This window comes from Camelina sativa, chromosome 4, assembly GCF_000633955.1.
Source record: "Camelina sativa cultivar DH55 chromosome 4, Cs, whole genome shotgun sequence".
Classification (NCBI taxonomy): domain Eukaryota; kingdom Viridiplantae; phylum Streptophyta; class Magnoliopsida; order Brassicales; family Brassicaceae; genus Camelina; species Camelina sativa.
In genome coordinates this window covers 15,244,848-15,256,156 of record NC_025688.1, presented here as the reverse complement: position 1 = coordinate 15,256,156, position 11,309 = coordinate 15,244,848, and the positions used below count along the sequence as shown (strand labels likewise).

Genomic DNA, 11,309 nt, shown 5'->3' with positions numbered 1-11,309 from the left:
GATTCTCGCCGGTGGGTTACAAAAGGGTGTCGATATCTCCTGAGAAAAAGAGAATAATGTCGAGATTTTTTATTTTTGGTAAGCGAGTAATGTTGAGATTTTGTAAAAAAAAATGAGGAAATGGATTAAAAAATATATATATTTTTTTGATTAAATTTAGGAAGTATACAAAAAAGAAGAAATACAGAAAAGGGAAATTTTGGTTTTTTCTATAATTAAGGGTTTAATTGAGTTATTAAGGGTATAATTGAGTTTTTTCTGTATTCTAAAACCTACTCTACCAAACTTCAAAAAAAAAAGCATAATAGGACAAATTGAAGAAAAAATGTCTTTTTAAATCAATTATCCCTTTATAAAATATTTCTGAAATTCTAAAATAAATAAGACAAACATGTTTTTATGTATTTAGTGCTTATTTTTTCTTATAAATAAAGTTAACCTCCTTAAAAAAAGAAATCATATGCAATATTTCATAACGGATTGAATTTCCAATATACGTTTGTTTTCTTTGATCATTTTCCTTTTTTACACATTTTGACTGATATTCCCCTTTTCTCATTGTGATCCATGCAATCTCTCCTTTGTGACCACTTTTTTTGTTGTTTTTTTTTGTTTTTTTTGTGAAATAATTTTGGGACAATTGCAAATATAGATCTCTAACTTGAGTCAATTGCAAGATTAGACTCCTCTTTTTCTCTCTCCAACATTTGCTACTTTCTGCCTACTAAATCCTCTGTCATTCATTTTATTCACAGAAATGCCATTATTTCTGATTTATTTGAATTTCTTGCGAAAATATTTATTACATCCATATCCTCATCTTCTTGTCTTATTTACGGTTGTACCACCGCCATCAATTTTCCAACAACCATGAACAACTAAATTTGAAGCTATTAATGCTTCAACAACCCGATTTGTGAGCTTAAATAACATCCAATGCTATGAGAACTTCATTTTCTTCCATCTCCTCTCCATTTTAATCGAAAAAATTATAAGTTCGTTAATCTTGTTTTATCTCGTGAACAAGGAAAATTGGCGCTGTGTTTCTTCAGTGGTGACTAAATATGACGTCCTTGGTGCTTGACATTGCGAAACCACCACCGATAAGGTTATTTTCCGGTAGATTTCGTGATTTTCTTTGTTTTTTTGTCGAGCTTAGACTTTATTTGTTAGTCCAACCGTCATAATATCATGTAAAGTCTACTATGTGGTCAGTTTTGCAATTTAAAATTTATCGACTTTCGAGCCCGTAGACTAAAATTTCAGTCTCCTTAATTTCATTTGAAAACAAAAAAATATGATTCAGACTGCATTATAATCTTTCCGTCAGATACTTCGTTTGCAGTCTACTAAGGTGTATTTTTGCAATTGACCAAATTCTTGACTTTTTAGTGATGACTGCTGGCCTAAGTCTTCTTACGATAATAAACGAGTAGACTTCTATAGTGACTATTTTTGGAGTTGACCAAAATATTTAAGCATTGACCGTAATATTATTATATTAAAACAATTAGTTGACTGCAAAAGAAGTCTACTAATTAAAAATTTAAAATGTTGGTCAACCCCAAAAATGACCACGGCAGACTGCAAACGAAGTCATCATTACTATAGACTTCGTACGTAGTCTACTTGGCAAAAGTCAAACTTGGTCAATTGCAAAACTAACCACGACGAAGTTTACATTTTCTTGTTGACGGATAGATGAAGTCTACTTGTTAGACAGAAGTCTACTGTAAAGTCAATGGGTTGGTCAATTGCAAAAATAACCAGAGTAAACTATAATTGAAGTTAACAGGTGGAACTTTCCATTGAAGTCTACCTAGTTTTATCTATTTAATTGCAAAACTGACCAAAAAATTAACAAAGGATGACCACAGAAGAAGTCAACCGGTTCTGGTAGACTTCGTCCGTTGTCTGTTTTGTTAAATTGTAATTGCAAAAATAGACCACAAAAAATAAACTTCATGTGAAGTTATCTTCGTATAGTCTAGTTTATATCTACCCGTTGACGTCAACATGAAGTCAGCAGAATTTGAAAACCAAATTATTGCAAATTGGTGAATAATTTTTAAGATTTTCTTGTTGTATTCTTTGATATATGTTATTTACTTGCCTCTGTATGTTTTTGACATGAATCCATATTATACATATGGAGAAATCAAGTTTTTGGTTTTCATAGGCAGTTAGGTCATTAAAGTAGACTAATTTACGAAGTCAAAGCGTTGGAGTTATTTGTGAAGTCTGTATATTTGAAATAGTGTTTAATTGAAATTTATAAAATTTTCTTTTTGATTTTGTAGTTCATTTGTTTTGTATCGGTTATGTACTTGCCTCTGTCTATTTTTTTCATGATAATATATTATACTTTTGGATCAATCATGTTTTTGGTTTTGTTAGGCATCTAGGTTATTGATTTAAGACTTCTACGGGTAGTCAGCTGTGTAATGAGTATTTGACTTGCTGCTTACTCTTTCAGGTAAATGGCGCAAATACCTGTTGTTTTCGGAGTATGGGTGACGAGAAATGGGTCTTGGCATTTTGATATGGATGGACGCAAAGGTGGGAGAATGTTTTTTTTGCGACACGGTTGTACATACGCTGAGCTTCTTGAAATGGCTGTAGAAGATTATCTGATTGACAAAGAAACAGAGATGGTTCAGTTATCGTATCCCTTAACAGAGATGATGCTTCAGCAATTGCCCCAAGATACCCCTCCTGTCTATGTCACAAATGATAGATCAGTTCAGAACTTGATAGATTTTAGTAGTAGGAATGTTGTTCGCCTTTGCGTCTCTACGCGATGCATGGATGGACAGTCGGTTAAGGGATGTGTTAATGATATAAATAACTCTTGTTCTATTGCCGATGGGGAGCAAACAGATGAATTTGGTGACGATGTAGATCCAGGTGCCGATGAAGGTGTAGAAAAATGTCAAGAAGCTCTCCATGACACTACAGATGAGAAGCCAAAAGATGTTGATGACATGGATTTCGATTACAGTGAGTACGAGAAATTTGAAGATGACGATGAAGATGGAGATCACCCGGATGTAGATGCTGAAGAAGGGAAACCGTTTGTTGGTGGTATTCATGGACAATTAAATAATCCTTGAATAGACCAACTTAAAGTAGGTCAATGCTTTCCATGCAAACATGATGTTATAACAGAGGTGCGTTTGACCGCTATTATGCTAGAATTCTCTTGCAAAATTAAGAAGTCCACAAAGTCTCGGTTGGTGGCAATATGCTCTGTGCCAGGATGCACGTAGAGGGTCGTGGCCACTGTGAAGAATGATCCAACCACTTTTTGGGTCACCAAATATCTGAACGTGCATACATGTTCTATTGTGGACCGCATAGCCCACCGTAAGCATTGCACCTCCAAATATATTAGGATGCTTTTTGTAGACCGGGTAGGAATAGTTGATGGTGTTGTCCCACAACATATCCAAGATTCAATGAGGACAATGTTCGGCATGACATTGGATTGCACAACTTCGTACAGGGCTTTACAATATGCATTGGAATATGTGAGAGGAAACGCCGAATCTAGGTATGCGAAGTTGCCTTATTGTCTTAGAAAAATAGAGCAGTCAAACTCGGGAAGTGTCGTTGACCTTGTTGTTGATGACGAGCATAGGTTTAAGTACCTTTTCCTATCTTTTGATGCTTCAATCCGTGGTTTCAATTACGTGAGGCGAGTTATTGTGGTTGATGGGACCCATCTCACCGGAAAGTATGAAAGTGTATTGCTAGTCGCTTGCGCACAGGATGGTAACTTTCAAATATTTCTGTTGGCTTTTGGAATTGTCGACTCGGAGTGTGATGCTTCATGGGATTGGTTTTTCACCAAATTAAGTGAGTGTATCTCGGATGAATATCCACTGGTAGTAGTTTCGGATAGGTGCAGTTCAATAGCTAAAGCATGTCGCAATGTTATGCCATGGGCAACACGAGGGATATGTTACTACCATCTCCAACAAAACATAATTTCTAATTTCCATGGGAAGCAACTGATGTACTTGGTGAAAGGGGCAGCATATGCGCATACGCATGATGATTACAACCGCTACATGGCTTCCCTTACTAACGTAAATCCGGCCCTTGCAGCGTACTTGAATGAGGCAGATCCAGCTTTATGGTCTCGGGTTTACTGTCCAGGAGATAGATACAACATCAAGACTAGCAACATTGCGGAATCTATCAACTCCATGCTAAAGAAAGCCAAAGGTTATCCCATCACATATCTCATTGAGTTTATTACGAAAAAGTTAGGTAGGTGGTATTGGAAAAGACGAGAGGATGCACTTAGTCTGACAACCACTTTTAGCCGGGGTGTTGAGTTCTTATTGGCCGTAAGGGAGCATTACGCAGATATGATGACGGTAGAACGCATTGATGGCTGGCGTTTCTACGTTAGGGGTGGGCAACGTGACTGTTTGGTTGACTTGGAAGCAAAATCTTGTTCATGCGGGGTGTTTGATGTTGAGAAAATGCCATGTTCACATGCAATTAAGGCTGTCAAGTCAAGCGGATGGCATATGTCTACCGTAGTCGAAGCTTACTATAGAAAAGATTATGTCTATGCGTCGTACGCGGCTACCATCATGCCCAATGTCGAGCATGATCCAATTGGGCCAGATATCCGATGTATACCTCCCATGCCGAAGCGGAAGCCTGGAAGGCAAAAGAAGTCTCGTTGGCTAACATGGCTAGAACTGTCACGTAAAAATGGGAGCAAGCCGAGGAAGTCTCATAAGCAATATGCTTGTTCAAAATGCAGACAGCCTGGACATACTCGACTTCATTGTGTAAGTAACAATCCCACTTGATACATTTTTAACGTTTTGTATATGATCGTTGGTTACACTAACAATTATTTACATAGGTTGCTGAAGACGGCGAGTAGAAGTTAACTTCATCGTGAAGTCATCTAGAATTTCCCTAGCTATAATTTGTCTCTGTAATTTTCAGGGATTATCCCACTTGTTCAAGTCGACATTATTAAAGACTAGTACGTAACTATCATTTACTCGTAAGACCATTTTATTTTATGATACTCCTCTTCTTGAACAACCACAATCAGCTAGAGAATGATGAGCCAAATTTCGGGGTCAGTTTCTGATACAAATTCGCATATACAAATAACTGGTCCAATCTGCAACTACTGCGGTAGATCAACGATTATTGTGAAATCATGGACAGATGCAAATCCGGGAAGATATTTCTTCAGATGCACTGTTCATGGGTTTTCTCATTGGTCAGACGCAGAACCATCATGTGGTTGGCAAAGGCGGAGCTTATTGGATGCGAGGGATGAGATCTGTCGGCATAGAGAAAAAATCAAGATACTTAAAGAATCTGTAAGAGAAATAAAAGAACAAGTTGTTAACGGTTTGGTGAACTATGGTGTGGTTAACACATATGAGGAAGACAAGAAGAAGTTTGAATGTGATTTACTGGTAGGCAATGAAAGGGAAAAAAAGCTTCGACAATTCATGGTTCTCTCTTGGATAGGTTTCATTGTTGTCATTGCAATGTGTCTTGGGATGTGTACCAAGTCTCTAAGTTAACTTCAATCTGATGTCTACTAAGATTTCGACTTCAGATGCATTTCTCTCTACATTCATTGTACCCTTTCGATATCTCTGCATTCGTTGTACCCTTTCGCTATCTCTACATTCGTTGTACCCTTTCGATATCTCTACATTCGTTGTACCATTTTGATTTCTCTACATTCATTGTATCGTTGCCGTCTCAATTTCACCTATAAATATCCTCTCAATTTCCACTCAATCTATTGCATCTCCTTCTTCGATAACAAGAGAATAAGTTGGTTATGAGCTATGGCCGGAGAGAGTTCCAGTAAGCGTAAGCGAAGCAGTTCCGATTTCGAGTGGGAAGAGGAAGTAATAGATGCCATGAAAGACGCTTTTGAGAGGACGAGATTCGTGGTTGAAGAAGAGACGAAGGACCGCTTTAAAGCCATTCTTTGTATGATAAGAGATCACATGAAGAAGAAGGAAGAGGCTACCGCTTTAAAGCCATTCAAGTGGATCTGATCGACGCTCAACTATCCCAACTGAATCAAATATTGGGTCAACAACTTGTCGACTTCGAGGCAGAGCACAAGAGGTTAGAGGAGATGAGAGAGGTTGCGGAAGCTGATGTTAAACAGTGTGTGGTTCCTCCTCCTATTGATTGGGGCAAACTTCATGTCCGTCTCGACGATTAGTTGCATCACCCAAACTCCTATTTGTATTTTATTTTTGAACTTAATGTATGCATTCTGAATACCTATTTCTCTATATCTATCGGTCAACTCTACATGTCCAATGTGCATCAAGATCCTTTCGAAGTTTCTAAATTAACTTCAGAAATATGTCTACTAGGCTTTCGCCGTACGCTATTGTTTAGAGATGACTACAAGTAATTAATATTTTAATAACTAACTAATGAGGAACAAACAAATGTAAAAATAAACAGAGGCGACAAAACAAAAAAAAGATGAAAAAAAAAGCATCGGTTTTCTCTTCTTTCTCTCTTTTCTGTATTATTTTATTAATATTTTAATAAAATTTTAAAATAACACATTCCCCGATAAAGTTTATAACTCAGTCACATTTTATATTATTTTATGTTGCTTCTCTGGTTCCGACAGCAAGAGTAGAGTATCGGCGGGAGAGCAGGTAAAAAAGCTCTTCGTTGGGTTTTATTGAAACTCTGTAGATGGATTGACATTAGGTCCGACATCAAAAGGATGAACCACTGTTTTAGTATTGAGATGTTAGGTGAGAGGATTCCACAAAAATATATGTATAGCAGCCTATCATCATAGTTAAACAAAAAATTTAACTACGAGAACAAAAGTTCTACATGTCTATTGAACAACAATATCCATTTGAAGTCTCTAAGTTAACTTCAGAATTATGTCTACTAGGCTTTCGCTGTACGTTATTGTTTAGAGAAGACTACAAGTAATTAATATTTTAAAAACTAACTAATGAGGAATAGACAAGTGTACAAATATTATTAACGTTTAACGTTTGAAGTTATGTATATGTTACGAAAAACTGACTAAAAAATACCAATATCCCACGTATAACTAGTAGACAACAAGAACAATCATCCTTACACATTAGAGTTTAAAAGGAGGATCACACAAAAAATATCAAGATCCCGCCCATCATCAGAGTTTAATCAGTAGGATCCCACCCACAAAATATAAAGATCCCCCAAACAGAAACAAAACATCAACCCTACATCATCCTCATGAGTCATACATACTTAAAACAAGAGTTTAAGTTTTTCAAACAAACTTTATAGTTAGTCCCGGATTGGGAGAGGATCATAGAGCCCAAAGTCGTCTATGTAGTTCTTCTCATTTGGTCCACGGCATTCAATCTCGTGAAATAAGTCACAAACCATCTTCTCTCTTATCCGTGTGATGTTTGCGTCGCACAAAGCAGTAGGAAAGGCTAACCCAAGAGCATGACATTCTATGTACTTCAAAGTATACACACCACAGTCACCTGGCTTCTTGTTCGGAGGCACTCCCTTTTTGACCCGCTCATGAGTGAACTTCTCGTACGAATACATATGCTTGTGGTCAGGTCTGGCTAACTCCCGCAGCACGTAGGGAACCAAGACGACAATAGGCTCGATGGCAGCTCGATGGCAGATGCAAGCTCTTCGTCGTTGGTGACACTCGGGATGCTATCCCAGACAACGATGTGTCTCATGGGAATCGAGATCCACATAGCTACTCAGTGCATCGACTTCACGTTTAAAGGCGCATATAAGTCGTCCACTTCCAGACCCCATTGCTTGTTAGTCTGAGCATACGGTGGATACTCCCCTGCATGGTAGCTGAAGGCACCGGCCGGCAACAGTTTCCCAGATCCATTAGCATGTGCCTCAGAATTGACAAAGTCAAGGTACTTCGTTGTCCACAGATGAGTGAACATAGCGTCTGGGAAAGCCAATCTACTCGTTCTAAATATTTGAGGATGTTGCGGGTGTCAATGTCTCAATAGATTCAACCCCGCATCCATGTGCTGGATAACCACATGGATTTAAAACGAAGTTATATAATATTGAAGACTGACTCGAAGTTTTCTAGTATACTTGGAGACGAAGTTTTCTAGTAGACTTACCGAATCTCGTAGCCAGACTGTTTTTGTCTGCAGTTCGTACCACCAAAGACAGCATCGGGATTTCTGTGGGACCTTGTCCCTGTACGTCCTGCGGGTGATGAATGGTTTGGATACATATAAGTTACTAAAGTTTCGACAAATAGAATTTTTGAAACATAACATAAAAGTTAGTAGACTTACGGATCTTTCTTTAAGAAATCAAGGAAAACCTTCTTCAACTCCATGTCTGCTTTATCAAAAGGATTGTACGCTAACGTGGCTGATTTATCACCCATGATAGACTTGGCTGTGTTATTACCAACGAAAGGAGACGTTGACTTGACGCCAACCTCTTAACCCTTTTAGCCTTGCCATGTGCCGCAATCCTAGCCGCTTCTTTCCTTGGTTCTTGTTTCTTGGCTCTAGCAGTCAAGTCGGCAGCTGTTGGGATTTCCGTGCGAATAAACACAGATGGAGATGGTTTCAGGGTCTCAGATTGCCCTGGCTTGTTCTGCAAATTCCGGTTTAAAAGTTACATGGTCATTTATGGAAACAGATAATATTACAGTCGCCTCATATATTTAATTTGTCTCAAATAAAACAAACAAAGAAAACACGGATATAGAAGTCTACTTCACATAAGGAAGTCTACTTCACATAAGGAAGACATTTGTTTTTATGTCTTCGAAGTTGATAACTTCGGGAAGTCTATTTTTTCCGCGCCTTTTACCTGGTATTGTGATTGTGAGGGATCGTAGTAGGAAATTGCAAGTGTTCAGAACTAACCATTTCTGTCTGAGAGTCCTTTTGTTCATTTGATACAACCTCTTTCGTACCAGTAGCTACCTGAGAGTCCTTCTGTTCCTTTGATAAAGGATCAGCCTCTTTCGTACAAGTCACATCTCCCTTCATTTTGGTAAGATCCAAAGCCAGACTTTCAATCTTCCCATTCAACATGTTGAAACCTTCCTTCATCTGATCGAGCAGAGCTGCTCCCCACATGCCGAGCTCATCTTTAATAGACTCCAAGATATTGAAGTCCAAGGCAGTTGAAATACCTGGACAGTGCCTCTTCCCACTTGGCTCATCAAATGTACTCGCTCTCTTCTTCTCACTCTTTTTCTCCACCTTCACCTTCGCATTGTTGGATTCATAAATACCATCCGTCTGCCACAAACCTCTCCCCCACCTCCATGGACCAAAATCCACATTGAATGCTCTCAATATGTTATCAATCTTCTCATCTGCTTCATCGTCTTCCCAAACAGGAATAATCATGCCATCAATTGTTTTGATGTGTCTGAAGTTTGTCTACAATTGATATAAAACAGTGTACTAGTTCAAATCTAACACAATATTGGTTACCGACGCATCTAATATCGTAGATAAATTATAGACAAATCACAGAGGTGCGTACCTGTTTTAGATTGCCCTCTTTGACATTTTTTCTACCGCGAGAACCGCGGTAAGCAAGCAACGGTGGACTTGGATTGTTCGCCAACGGTTCCCCAATTGATTTGCCAAAATCAGGCATAGATTCATACACCCATATCTGCAGAGCTTCTACAAATCCGTCTATGGTGTAACTCGGCTTGTTTAAGTCCTTCTCCTTAACAGACAGAATCAGGTTCTTGAAAGCAACTCTTCCCCAGAGATAATAAGGAAATGCATCTAAATCCATGAATAGCCTAGCCATATTTAGACGGGTCGGCGTTGATGGTTTCCTAGCTTCTATAAACCCAGCGTAGATAGCTAAATAACCTAACCTAATACGCTCTATTCTATCCCAATCGTTTGAGTTCTTACATGCTGCAACCAGTTGCTTAATACTCGGACCGCTGTCTAAATTGACTCCAAGCTTCTCCCAAAACTCTTCCATCTCGTCTGAAACCTCAACATGTGGCTGCTCCAACGACTCGACATCGTCACAGTTAAGTCCAGTGATGGCTTCAAACTCATTCAAAGAAAATCGTAAAGGGTTAGATCCAACCAGACTCCAGATCTCGTACTTTTTGTTGCAGACTATCTGTAAGGTGAGCATATGGTGAACCAGTCTGGAAGCCCATTCAAATTCGAGCTTGTTGAACTGTAACAAGACACCCAGTCGAGATTGATGAATCTCGTCCCATTCATCCGGTCGAGAGCTTTGTACAGTTCGTCAAACAGCTTCGTATTGTTGCTGTAATTGCCGATGCTTTTTATTGGAAGCGGCTCATCACCTTTCGTGTAAAACTTCCGAGGAAATTCTGGTTTTCTCTCCTCATCCATTTTGCAAGATAAGATTAGGTTTGGCGGGGAAATTAAAAAACGAGAGATTGAGAAAGAGGAAGACAAATCCAATAAGTCTATGCGTCAAATTGAAAAAAAGGCTACTATCGAATAGCAAAAGAAGTCAACCTTCGGTTTGATCGAAGAGGACAACGGCGGCGAAGACGCGACGAATATGAAGATAAAGCGGTTGGGTTGAAGAATACAAAGTTCGTTGAGATCTGGTACAAATAAGTTAAACAAAGTAAGTAAACTGGCAATCCGAAAGATAGAGATTTAGGTTTAACATGAACAAAAAATGGGAAAATCAACCGTTAGTGATAAGCGATATAAATAAGCGGAAGGATAAGCGGAAGAGATAAGCGGAAGAGAATCGTTTTCTAGTTCCTTATGAGGAAGAATTAGAGATAACTATCCTATGTTATCTCGGTTTTTAAGTTGTATAAAATTACAATAATTATAATAATCCCGGTTTTATAAAACCAAAATCGTTTTATTAGAAACAGTACCTGAAAATTAGGAAGAAATTATAAAGTTACCGGTTAAAACCGGTTCCCGCTTATCGGTAAATTAAACATATAAATATTACCGCCAACTAACGTCAAATCAATTTATACCTTGTAATGATTATGTTGACGACTTCTCTGGCAGACTTCTCCATGGGAAACTGGACCGTCTGCAAATCCATCAAATCAAATTAATTTTTGTACTATTATGCTGAAGACTTATCAAGTAGATTTCTTTCTGGAGAAACTAAAACATACTTTAAACTGCAAATCCATTATATCAAATTAATTTTTGTACTATTATGCTGAAGACTTATCAAGTAGACTTCTTTTTGGGGAAACTAAAACATACTTTAAACTGCAAATCCATCAAATCAAATTAATATTGTACTATTATGCT

General features: G+C 38.1%; 1 protein-coding gene across 1 annotated transcript; it reads left to right on the top strand.

The window, feature by feature from the left end:
- On the top strand, positions 3,459-4,832 carry LOC104783890. Its single transcript, XM_010508993.1, has 2 exons — positions 3,459-3,774; positions 3,895-4,832. Exons 1-2 carry the CDS (start codon positions 3,459-3,461, stop codon positions 4,830-4,832), a joined length of 1,254 nt encoding a protein of 417 aa, XP_010507295.1.

Bases quoted from the DNA above. Each gene is read 5' to 3' on its own strand.
- LOC104783890 (XM_010508993.1), top strand. From the start codon at position 3,459: ATGAGGACAATGTTCGGCATGACATTGGATTGCACAACTTCGTACAGG. The intron at 3,775-3,894 runs GTAACTTTCAAA...CACTGGTAGTAG, and splicing joins AGTCGCTTGCGCACAGGATG to TTTCGGATAGGTGCAGTTCA.